General features: G+C 39.6%; 2 protein-coding genes across 3 annotated transcripts in view; both read left to right on the top strand.

Annotated features, from left to right (window-relative positions):
* The window catches only part of RAB27A (RAB27A, member RAS oncogene family), a 77841-nt gene extending 71501 nt beyond the window's left edge, over positions 1-6340 (top strand). Inside the window, exon 7 of the mRNA XM_080807400.1 lies at positions 4038-6340. Within this exon, the coding sequence (XP_080663526.1) occupies positions 4038-4236 (199 nt within the window). The 3' untranslated portion in view covers positions 4237-6340. The remainder of the gene's footprint in view (positions 1-4037) is intronic.
* Positions 6341-11733: 5393 nt separating this feature from the next.
* RSL24D1 (ribosomal L24 domain containing 1) overlaps positions 11734-12932 on the top strand; it is a 42593-nt gene continuing 41394 nt past the window's right edge. For both annotated transcript variants that reach the window (XR_013967154.1, XM_080808934.1), the window contains exon 1: positions 11734-12149. Coding sequence is in view for 1 of the 2 variants with exons in the window: in XM_080808934.1 (XP_080665060.1) it covers positions 12069-12149 (81 nt within the window). In the remaining variant the exon portion in view is untranslated. The remainder of the gene's footprint in view (positions 12150-12932) is intronic.

The following is a 12932-nucleotide window of genomic DNA, read 5'->3' as shown; positions in this document are numbered from 1 at the left end:
GAGGGAGAGGCTTCCTGCTGAGCAGGGAGCCCTGATGCCATGCAGAGCTGGATCCCAGGATGCTGGGACCATGATGGAGCTTAACAACTGAGCCACCCAGGTGCCCCAATAAACTACATCTTATTAAAAGATGTACAATATTTCTATGAGTGACTTAAAAATTTATAACTTAATATTTATAACTTTATAACTTAAAATTTATAACATGATGGAGCTTAACAACTGAGCCACCCAGGTGCCCCAATAAACTACATCTTATTAAAAGATGTACAATATTTCTATGAGTGACTTAAAAATTTATAACTTACCTCCTATACCCTGAAGTTCTACCAGTTAAATACTTGCTTAGGGCACCTGGGTGGCTCAGTTGATTAAGCAACTGCCTTCAGCTCAGGTCATGATCCCGGAGTCCCAGCATGGAGGCTCGCATCAGGCTCCCAGCTCCACAGGGAGTCTGCTTCTCCCTCTGACCTTCTCCTCCCTCATGCTCTCTCTCACTGTCTCTCTCTCAAATAAATAAATAAAATCTTAAAAAAAATACTTGCTTAAGTTAGTAAATATATTAAATAGCTTATAGGTCTGCTAGAGGTACCAGTCATTTATACCTTAGTATTAATCAGTAAAGTCAGATCCCTTTATCTCTGCATTTGGTGAAGGTCACTTGGGGCAATGAGGGATCTGGTAGGGGCTCATGGTAGGCAGATGCTTTGGAGCATGAGCCACTTCAGCAAGGACAGGTCTGAGTGAGCCAACCCTGACGTAGGGAAGGAAGCACGGTCCCAGGTACTAGAATTTAGGACAGTACTATAGATCGGCTACCTTACGGATTAAATCAATAGTTTGTAAGCTAGTTTGGGAATTTAATGTTTATAATGTTGCTCAGATCTCTTGGAGCTATGACTGTCCATGACTCAGTGACACTGTTTCAATGGAATGATGTGTTCTGAGTGTTAAACAACAAAATTACAAGGAAACTTTTGTACCTAACCTATTCTGTGTTGGAAATAAGAAGCATTTATCAGTGACACGAATATCAAAAATGACATATTTCCTATATGTCAGTTCAGATATAAACACTTTAAATGTTAACTTATTTAATCCTCATAAGAAGGCACTGATATTATTTAGTTTTACGGGTGAAGCAACTGAGGCACAGAGTTTAATGGCTTGCCAGGGTCTTTCTTGGATTTGAATCCAGGCAGCCCGACTTCAGAGGTTATGGCTCTTAACTTTTGTCCAAGATGTTTCTAACTTCTATGCGTAGATTTATATAGATTTCTATGCATAGATTTTTATGGATTTCTTTCTATGCATAGATTTTTATGGATTTTAGAAGTATTTTCAACTTATGATTTCTCATTTATGCCTCAAAAAATAACTGAGGCAATTTTCAGGAGCTGAGAGGGAAAAACAATGGAAAGTGGAAAGAGCTTAATGGAGATTCAGTTGAGGAAATCAATGAGGCTCAGGACTTGAATTCAAAAGCTACTTATAATGGACTTTAAGGGGATTTCAAAAAATCAGATGTGCATTACTATGATAAAGTTCTTCTCACTTTCCTTTCTTCCTTTCCTTTCTTTCTCCTTCACTCCCACCTTCCCTCCTCCTCCTCTTCCTCCCCCTCCTCCTTTTCTTTCTCTCTCTTTCTCTTTTTGCCTTTCCAATTTCAGCTTATTATTCTTGGTGAGAGGGATGAGTTTTACCATTGCTTTTCCATGAAACAATTTATTTCTGAATGGTGATAGAATGATTAAGCCTTCTTTTTAAGTATGAGAAATGTTCTGTAGACTTTAAATGATTCTTCGTGGTGTAGTTGAGAAAGCATAGGATGAAGAAAATATAAGTATTGAAATTTTGAGAATTCTCAAAGTATTCCTGTAACAATGGTAGCATAATGCACCATTCCAATGATTTAGCTCAAAAACATCATAAGTGCTTGATAAATAAGTGTTGAATCCCCACAAAGGATGTCCTCTTAATACTTGGTAATCAAATACTGCATGTGACCAGGGAAATGGGAAAGATGCGTTATCTTCTTTTTGTGGATAAGCCAGCAGATGAAGATGGAATTAAGAAGACTGACAACAACAAAGATGTAGCCAGGCAGGAGGTTCAAAAAGATTAAGACCATGTAATTTGCTCAGCATACCATTCTCTGATTAAGGTGTTTTAGAGTTAGTCTGAGGGGTCTGATTGTGGGCGTGGTAGAATCAGTGGAGCAACCATGTCTCACAGTACTCACAGGTGGATGGATAAATGCTCAGATGAATTATGAGTTCCTCATCCAGTTTTTTTTTTTTTAAGATTTTACTTATTTATTTGACACACAGAGAGAGATCACAAGTTGGCAGAGAAGCAGGCTCCCCGCCAATCAGAGAGCCTGATGCGGGGCTCCATCCCAGGACCCTGAGATCATGACCTGAGCCAAAGGCAGAGGCTTAACCCACTGAGCCACCCAGGTGCCCCTCCTCAGCCAGTTTTTAAGAGCTATCCTAAAGCAGGAGAGAATTGAAGAGGTCCAGTTACAAGGCCTGTCAGCTCTTACAGGAAGTGTGCAGATAATAAGATAGCATCATGAAGAATCATAATGGAGAAGTAGCCTTGCATTCCTACATGTGTACCCGCTAATGTGCTTAGTGACATGAGAAGCAAAGCAGCTGTGGAAAGATCTGTAAAAGCACTAGGAAGTTTAAAAAAGAAATCTATAAATAAAGCTCTTTTTATATATTTATTATATATAATATTAATATATAATATTATATGTTATATATATTTATATATAAAGCTCTCATTGTAGAAGCTGCTCCTAGCCAAGAAATAATAGAGTAACTGACATTGTAATCAGAGTCACTGATGTAGTGTTAACATTCAAGGAGAACACGAGAAAACAAAGGTGTTCTGCAAGAAAATTAATACTGGTGGAGGATTTTAAAGTCCCTGTAAATGTAAGGAACACTTTACTGAATTCAATTGCAGGACACCCTGAGGTTCCCAAACAACTTTATTTTGCAGTTTTTATACCTCAGAGCATTTTGGTGAGATTTCTTACTAAATGGTAGATATGAACTCAATAGTTTGAGAAAATAAAGTTTTATCACTGTTTTCATGGCTTCATTAAGAAGCAGGAAGAATGTGGAAGTTGATTAATCCACTAAGACTAACCCACTGCAAGAAGACTGATTTCTCAAAATTATGTGAGAAGCAGCCTTATGGTTTTGAAACTATATTTTGTGAGTTATTAAAAATTTAAATTTACCAAGGTCCTTGGATAATAAAGGACTGATGTCCTTGAGAAACTCTGAGATGCTGTAGATTTTAGAATGTCTTCAAGTTTATGGCCCAAGAATACAGCCTGGAGTTGACAAGTGGCAAAACCTTTGACAAACATAGTCAGTGAGCTTGCATTCCTCTCTGATGTCAGTCCCTCTCTCCCCCAAGTACAGTAAACGAAAGGGATTTGTTTTGGAAATCCTCATACAAAGTAGATTAGTTTGGAACCAGTAGAATTTATGGTTAAGTTGGTTACACTGGAATCAAGCCACTGTGGATTGAAATCCTAGCCCTGCTACTTTCTATCTTTATGAAATTGGGCAAATCACTTCATCTTTCTGAGCCTCAGTTTAATCATCTGTGAAATGGGAATGAAAATTTCCAGAGGTTTTTCTCTATTAGAGTTAAGTGTCAATTATTTTAGAGTCTTTCTTACTTTACTTTACTGTTGTGGTAGTTTTTTTTTTTTTTAAGATGTTATTTATTCATGAGAAAGAAAGCACAAGCAGGAGGAGGGGCAGAGGGAGGAGGGAAACAGACTTCTTGGCAAGTTGGGAGCCTGATGCAGGGCTCAATCCCAGGACTCTGGGATCACTACCTGAGCTGAAGGCAGATGCTTAACCCACTGAGCTGCCCAGGTGCCCCTGTGGTAAGGTGTTTTTATTACCTTATATATTTATACTCATTTTTGAAGTTGAATTATCAAGGGCAGAGGTCACTGTCTTTTCCCTCCATATGTTGTTACCTGAGTTGTCTCTGTCTTGCAGAATTCCCTACTTTGAAACTAGTGCTGCCAATGGGACAAACGTAAGCGAAGCAATCGAGATGCTCCTGGACTTGATAATGAAGCGAATGGAACGGTGTGTAGACAAGTCCTGGATTCCTGAAGGAGTGGTCCGGTCCAATGGTCACACCTCTAGAGATCACCTGAATGAAGAAAAGGAGAAGGGTATCTGTGGCTGTTGAAGAGTCCAGTGAGCTACACAGTCATTCAAGTGGCCCGCGTTTGTGATCTTTTCTATGGGTGATACATGGCACAGAGAGAGATGAACAGGCATTGTGTACAAACTGCTTCTACCGTTTCACTTAGACCTCTCTGGTTTTAAAATTTATTTGCTGCAGCTCTGTAAATACTTAACATTCAGCCCCAGAGTTATGAGAAATATTTTGCAGAGCCACAAGTGCCTTATAAAACCTTAGCCCATGGCAGTAGATGATTCAGAATTGAGGAATTTGTAGACACAGCAGAGTGCATTTATTATGTAGAAAGACTAAAGATACCATCATCTGCCTTGACATACATCAGTCCAGAGTCTAACACTCAAAATCTTAGATACAATGATAAAACTATCAATCTTTAATCCAAATTTAAAACCCCTACTGCTCGTACTGTGGGTGACCTTATAAAATGCCATCTAAACCACTTGAATGTTAAATAAGAATATACACAAACATCAGTTCAATGTCCTTGAGTATTAATTTATATGAACAATATCTTTAAAATGAATATAGCATAGATGATGCTTATATCTATAGACTGGATAAAGTGGATTGACCAATTGTATATTCACTATGACTCTTGTTGGTAGAAGGGGGTTGAGGGTGAGGTTAGGGGTATCTTAATGTAGTATGAGCAACGGAAGTGGGGCTTCTAGCTTCCTGCTATATTCCCACTGCTCTGAAGGGTTGATTGAAGGATCAGGGAATTACATTTTTATGGCTTTATTTCACTGTGATCTGTGCGTTTATACTTGGCCTACACGCTGGCCACATTTGAACATAGCTGGTGCTTATGCCAAAGTTATTTGTGATAAGTAAGTATTTAGCTTCTTTTTCTTCATATTTATAATTTTGGTCTGGCATCCTCAGACTGCAGTTTTAATTAGCTTGTAAACTACTAATTTTTTGTCTTCGCCGTCATGCTTTGTATTATTGATATTTGCAATATGTTTTATTTTTACATTGATGGAATTGAAGGAATTAGGTTTTAATTACATAAAATGTTTGCTATTTGGTAGAGAAGGGTGTTTGTATTTAAGCAGTTACATTTATACTATAGCTCAATATAAGAAAAATGAAGCCTTAAATGGCCTATATTTTTTATTGAGATCACAGGCATTTATTGTACTTGCTGGGTCTTGCCAAGATCATGAATTCCTCTGCATTGCCTAAGTGTCTTTGTATCAGATTAAAGTTAGTTTTAAAATACGCTTCGTGGCAGGTGTTTATAAAGGTCATAGGGGAAATTCTTATTTATTAAAGTGGTTTAAGTAAATTAGATTAAAATTTCCAAAGAGCTTAATGGCTATTTAGAAAGAATTACCATTCATTATAATTTAAACAAAGAATCACAATAAATGCATCTTGTGGTGGCAAATGATTGGAAGAACTGTAGTTAGGGACATATAGCTATGATGGAAGTAATTACTTTTACATGGTTATTTTCAAATAGCTTTTTATTGAGTATCTATCCTATTTCTTTGCCACTTCCTTCCTACTACTCCCTTAAAAAACAGCTGTGATTAGTGAGATCTCATATATTTCTACTTTGAAGTGAAGACTTCTTTTAAATACAAAGGAAGTCATTGAGTCCAATGCCTTTGGATTGTGTATTCCAGTAAGGAAAAGATCCAGACATTACAAGGTAGTGCCCTAATCACAAGCAGTACCTTCTAAAGTTGCCATAGACTTCAGTGGAGCAAATTCTAATTTTACAGCTATGTATCAGGCGTCATTTTATATGGTCTGTTATGTAGTTCAAAAGAAGACAATATTTGTATGTTTCACTTTTTTCAAGAACCAAACAGCAACTAGCTAATTTCCCATTGACTTTAAGCATAATACACAATTAAACATATGCATGATACAGTGCACATGCAAGAACTATCTTTAATTATTGAAATAAATAACCTGTATTCTCTTTGGAAATCCTTTGTTTGAATTTGGTGTTAAAGTATCATTTTTGGGCATCAGTGCATTTTTCTATTTATAAGACTGTGTAAAAGTGAAGTGTATTCTAAGACAACTTTGTGCCAATTAAGCTTTTAATTAAAAAGTGGTCTAGTCTGCCAAGTTTGTGTGTGAATATAACTTCATTATACTTCTCCTTCTGAGGTATTCTAGGTTATTCTGGGGATTCTGCTCAGTATGGAGTCTGCCTGAGATTCTACCTCTCCCTCTGCCCCTCCCACTCATGCTGTCTCTCTCTCTGTCTCTCAAGTAAATAAATGAATAAATCTTAAAAAAAAGAAAAGGTATAAACTCCATGACAAATGGGACTCAGGCAGCTTTCTTCAGAATTGTGTTGCCACTATACAGAAAAGGGCCACTACACAGTAGGTTATTGGTGAACTGCGCAGAGGACTTCAGTGGCAGCAGAGTCAACTGAATGAGTTTTCAAAGAGGAGTCACTGTTAATGTTCAAAGAGGTGCAGAATTTGAAAATAAAAACAGCTTCAAAAATGTTTAGACAGGCTCATATGTGTTTATGGTTTATGTGAGAAATTGGGAAATCTGAGAAGTACATTCTGTATCTTAAAGTTGATGTCACAGTTGCTAACAATCTAAGAAATGTTCAAAGGGAATGTTTTGATTGACATTTTTATAAACTGGAAATTTCTGTTTGGTATTTTATTTCCAGGACTTCTTTTTTTGGCAGTATTGGTGACTATATAACTGGAAAGTTCTTCCACTATAAAACATTTAGATAATGCTGAATAGAATAAAATGAATGTTTTTTTTTAAAGATTTTATTTATTTATTTGACAGACAGAGATCACAAGTAGGCAGAGAGGCAGGCAGGGGACGGAGGAGGTGGGGAAGCAGGCTCCCCGCTGAGCAGAGAGCCTGATGCGGGGCTTGGTCCCAAGACCCCGAGATCATGACCTGAGCTGGTCCCAGGACTCTGGGATCATGACCTGAGCCGAAGGCAGAGGCTTAACCCACTGAGCCACCCAGGTGCCCCAAAATGAATGCATTTTTTGAAAAAATTTTATTTATTTATTTGACAGAGAGGGAGAGAGATCACAAGTAGGCAGAGAGGCAGGCAGAGAGAGAGAGGGAAGCAGGCTCCCCACTGAGCAGAGAGCCCGACATGGGGCTCCATCCCAGGTGCCCTGAAATCACGACCCGAGCCGAAGGCAGAGGCTTAACCCACTGAGCCACCCAGGCGCCAGTTTTTAAATGTAGTATTGATCTCTCAATAAAGTAAGGGAAATATTCTGTGACCACCCCTTTCCTCCCGCAAAATAGACAATAACAGGGCAACAGCAATGGCAGCAACAGAAAGAAATTTCAACAACTTGATACTAAGTGTGGTTTGCTTTTGGTTTCATTTTGCCAGTATTAGTAACCAAGGTGCTTGGTTTTATGACTACATGCCATTAGGGGAGAAAGTCTTAGATATGGTGGAGGTAGGGCACTGGAATGAAGGAGCCCTCACCCCCAAACAGACAAAAATCCAGGGCCCACTCTATGTCTCAGTCTCTCCTGAGAAACGTAGAACCTTTTACACAGGTTTAGGTTCAAATTTATAGTACCTACTTTTTTTTTGTCTGAGAATGGCTAAGCCAAGAAGTTAACATAAAAAAGTGATTTGTGGCTGGTAATACTTCTGGACGACTTAGTAGAAGCAAAGCAAAATCTTTTCAGAGGGAACATCTTCACCCACACTTTACAGGACTCTTCCAGAAAACACTCTACAAGGATGAACTCACAATTAAAAATGACAACCCATTCCTTCACTGCTCTCTCAGCCTCAATCATGAGCAAGGGTCAGTAAACCCAAAGCAGCAGTACTTTACACTTAAGAACTTCAAATAATATATTTATCAGATGGGGATCATAAGGTAAAAATGTTTAAGAAAATATAAATATAAATATAAAAGGAATATAATATAAATATAAAATATAAATATAAAAGGAATTGAAACATCTGGAAAAAGAAGGCATTATTAAAGTTACAAAATTGGATTGAATGAAAAGACTTCATGTATGAGAAATATTGCCATCGATATTCAAAACTTAATGGTCAAAAGTTGAATGGCGAGTTTGACACAGTGGGAGAGAATTAGTGAACTAGAAGCTAGTTTGGAGGAAATTACACAGACTTCAGCAGAGATAAAGAGCAACTAAGGAAAGAGATACAAAGGAAAGATAAAAGCTCCAATTTATATCCATTAGGAATTCTAGAAGAAGAAATTAGAGAAAATAAAAGAAGCAATATAAGAAAAGAGCTGAAGATTTTTTAGTAATGATAAAACACATACTTTCAGATTTAGGAATCATGTCTCAAGCAGGATGAATGAAAAGAAATAGTATTTCCAAGATTTTAGCTCAATTTATTGGATGTGGTCTCTATGTCTTTCTCTCTTTTCGCATGTATTCTGTTGTAATAATTGGAAAGAAAAAAGCTTTGAAGACAGGCTACTCATCCAGTCAACCTAAAGTAAAGTACTGAATATGCTTATAGGCTGAAAGGAATAAAGCCTCCAATGAAACTTTAGGGCACGGGACTAAGAGCACTGATAAGGGATGTGGCCTCTGATATTGAAGGTAACAGGGGGATGCTGGGTGATCATGTAAGTGAGAAGGGTAGGAGATTTCTTTTTTGAGTAGCGGGATAAAACAGAGTTGTGAGGGAATTGTGTAAATAGCTTGGGAGGACTGGTGAGACTCTTCTATAATAGTTGATGGGAATAAGAGAGGGAGAGGATTTAACAAGGATAAAATAATTTTCAGTCTCTTGGTTGACAATGAATTTTGGGCAAATGTTTATTACTAACATTTCTGATATGTGCCTTTGTTGCTAACATTGTTCTGGAATTACTAGCCAAATGATTAGAGAAGAAAAGTAAATATAATTACCAGATGAAAGGAAAAATTATATGTATTTGTTGATTCTAGTTAGACAAACTGATTCTAAAGTTAAACTGAAAAAAATAAACTTTAAAGAATAGCCTGAGAAGCAATGATAAAGAAGGCTAAGAAAGTGAGAGGAGGGCTGCAGGTAAACCCAGTTATTTACAAAATTACAATGTAAACATTTCAGAACTGTCACATAAAGAGACATTTTGAATTAGTGGAAGAAAATGATGCCTTATTCAACGTATGTTATTAGAAAAAAAAAATAAGACAAAACTGGAATCCTGTGTCATTTATACTTAAGTAAATTCCAGATTAGTTAAAAATTTAAATGTGAAAAATACTGTAAAAATAATGGAGAAAAATTGTTGAAAAACAACTTTGCAGAGGGAAATGCCTTCTAAGCAAAACAGCAAATCCAAAACAAACAAAAGTATAAGCTTGGATATATACAAAGAAAACTTTTCTGGATGGAAAAATACTATAGGCAAAGTTTAAAATATCAATAAATTGGGAAATAATATCTAAATGTCAGCAAAGCACTAACTTACTTAATACATAAAGTGCTATTAAGAATCACTGTGGGTCAATTCACAGAACAAAATAGATTTTGAACATTTTGAAAAATTCTTAACCTCATTCATAAATAAATGCAAGTGAAAATAATAATAAAATAAATTTTAACCTCAGACTGGTAAAGATTATTTTTTTGACAATGATGTGGTGGAATCAGGATCTTAGTGGTTGTTGTTGAGTGTTAATTGGTAAAACCTTTTAGAGAGCATTCAGTATTAGCTTCCAAATTTTAAAAGAATACATATCATATCCTCTGACCTAGCCTTTCTCTGTAAACTCTCTTTTGGGGAAAAAAAAAAAGTATATCAGTAAGTGATAGAGTAGGCATTTATTTAGAAATGTGCTGGAGGCATGGAAGGTGATGAACAGGTTACACATTAGAAGCCTGGGGGCACAACGTCCTGACTTTGTGGCTTCCAAGCCCTTGGGGCTAATAGACCAAGAACTACAGGTGCAGAATTGGCTCTCTCTTCCACCTCTGCCCCAGGGTAACGCCTAAACTCATTATAACACATTTGCATTGCGCTTTTAGCCCCACTCAGTGGGCAAAGGCTGCCTTGACAATTTTGGGTCAAACCTTATAGGGTCAAAAACTCCCCCTCCCCAAACTGTGGGAAGAGTCCCCCAAATGATTGGAAGCAGCCTCCATTAGAGACCATGTCTCTTTGAAGACCCCCCCGCTCCTCTAAAAAGAAAGAACCCCTCTAGTTCTAGAGCAGTCGCCACCTCTGGGCCAGCCCACTCTCTCACCTCGAGAGTATATTGTCCTTAATAAACTGCTTTCTGCTTTCTATTCCCTTCTGTTTTCTTTACTGGAGTGCAGTTCCTCAGGTAAATCTTTCATGGGGAATCCAAAAGTGGACACCTTCACTCACACAAGGTAGACTGTCTTGCCTGGAATATAAGGATGTTTGTTATACCAAAAAAATAGGAAACAATGTCCATCCATAGGCGACCAATTAAAATGACACCTTCAGGGGCGCCTGGGTGGCTCAGTGGGTTAAAGGCTCTGCCTTCGGCTCAGGTCCTGATCCCAGGGTCTTGGGATAGAGCCCAGCATAGGGCTCTCTGCTCAGTGGGAGCCTGCTTCCCTTCCTCTCTGTCTCTGCCTGCCTCTCTGCCTACCTGTGATCTCTGTCAAATAGATAAATAAAATCTTTACAAAAAAATAAATGACACCTTCATACAATCACATATACATACAAACTATGAAAAAGAATGTTAGGGGCCCCTGTGTGGCTCATTCGGTTAAGCCACCCACTCTTGATTTTGGCTCAGGTCGTGGGATTGAGCCTGGTGAGGGGCTCCACACCCAGCGGGTGTCTGCTGGAGGACTCCCCTCACCTCTCACCGGCTCGGAGGTGCACGCGCTCTCTCAAATAAACACATCTTAAAAAAATGTTAAATATTCATTGATAATAAAATATATATTTATGTGCCAGGAACTATTCTAGATATTGGAGCTGTAGTTCTGAACAAAAAGACAAAAACCCTATCCTCTTGGAGCTCTTATTCCAGTAACGGGGGACAGATCACAGTGAGATGCAGAAAAGGGTGAATAGGATGCTCATTAGTGTTAAAAAGAAGAGGGAGGCACAGGCACACAGACATAAACATGTTGGTCTACGCACAGAAAATCTTTGACAGGTAATAAAAGGAGCCGATTGCCACCGGGAATGAGATCTCGAGGTCTGACGAGGGAACGAAACTTTGTTTCCTACAAAAATGTCTTCCCCCCCGCCTTTTACCACATGTATATTAATTAGAAGGGGGAGAAAAGGTAAAAAATGACTACAAGTCTTTCAACAACTGCTGGTAACGTTCTCCGAGCCTCAGAGAATCCCATGCGTAGGTCCTAATGTCCGAAGTAGGTTCTCAGCGCGGCTGGCCACCCCGCTACGCTGGGGACGTCAATCAGGGGCGGGTAAAAGGGCAGGCGGCGGAGAAAGGAGTTCTTAGAGGCGTCCCAGTGGGTGGAGTCAGCCGGGGATAAAGCACAAACCATATAAGATATGAGTAAATGCTGATGTTATAGGGTATGACGTTATAAGGTACGTTATAGGGAAACTAGGCGCCGTGGAAGCGAGTTCAGAAAGGAGAACAGCTGCACGTTTCACTCGCGAAAAGCGAGGGTCGTGAGGCCAATTTTGCAGCTCTGCGCCTGCGCCCACGGCAGCGCTGTTGCTTGCCCGGCCGCTGGGTGGCGCCGTCACATTCGGACAACATCCCAGGGCCCTCAGGGAAGAAGGACGCTCGCTTTTTCCGGGTCGGGTATTGAAGAGAATCACTTCCTGTGACGGAGTGGCGTCATTTCCACTTGAGATCGGCGTCTGGGCAGTGGGACCTCACGCGGTTTCAACATGCGTATTGAGAAGTGTTATTTCTGTTCGGGCCCTATTTACCCCGGCCACGGTATGATGTTTGTCCGCAACGATTGCAAGGTGAGACGCCCAAGACGAGCGCGCGCTCTGCCACGCTCCGGCGAGCGTGAGGCGGGGCGGGCTCGGCGCCCCGTCAGGCTCGGCGCCGGGTCCTTCTGCTCCTGGAGGGTTTGGTTCGGGTTTTCTGCGCTGCCCTCACAAGAAGGTGATTTTACAAGGAGCTGTGGCCTCGCCCTTGACCTGAGGGCATTTCTCCTTGTGGGTGTCCCGAACCGAGCCCTTTCAGCAGCCCAGCTTTGGACAAGGCTGGCGGCGGTGAGGTTCCCCAGTTGTTTGAGCCAGCGCCGAATGGAATCCGGGGGTGTGTTTGGGCTGCTTGGTCTCTCTTGTACGTGAGTGAAGTTCTTGAATTCAGCAAACTTTGTTGAATGAATGCCCATCAAGCATCATTACTAAGGCCTGTGTCCACAGAGACGAATAAAACTTGAGAATGTCCGTGACGTGTAGAAGTTGATTGAACTGTTACCTATAGCTTAGTAGTAGTTCTGTATTACGAAGGCGCAGGTGACTTGGGGAGGGTCGTATATGAAGAGGCTCAGAAAGGAGATGTCATTTATCCTGGGTCTTGAATGTTGCGTAAAAAAGTGAGAGTACATTCTAAGTGGAAGTCAAGTGAACGGTTTAGTAGAGGCGCTGCGAAGCAGTCTCTAGGGAAGTGAGTGGATTGTGTATCGTGATAGAGGCCTGGGGTGAGGCTATAAATATATAAGTCTGTATACAAAAAGGTACGTACATAGACATAAAACATAAACGTAATTATGAGGCCTGGTTGTGAAAGACTTT

The sequence above is a fragment of the Martes martes genome (assembly GCF_963455335.1).
Source record: "Martes martes genome assembly, chromosome: 7".
Taxonomy (NCBI): domain Eukaryota; kingdom Metazoa; phylum Chordata; class Mammalia; order Carnivora; family Mustelidae; genus Martes; species Martes martes.
This window is presented reverse-complemented; position numbering and strand designations above follow the sequence as displayed.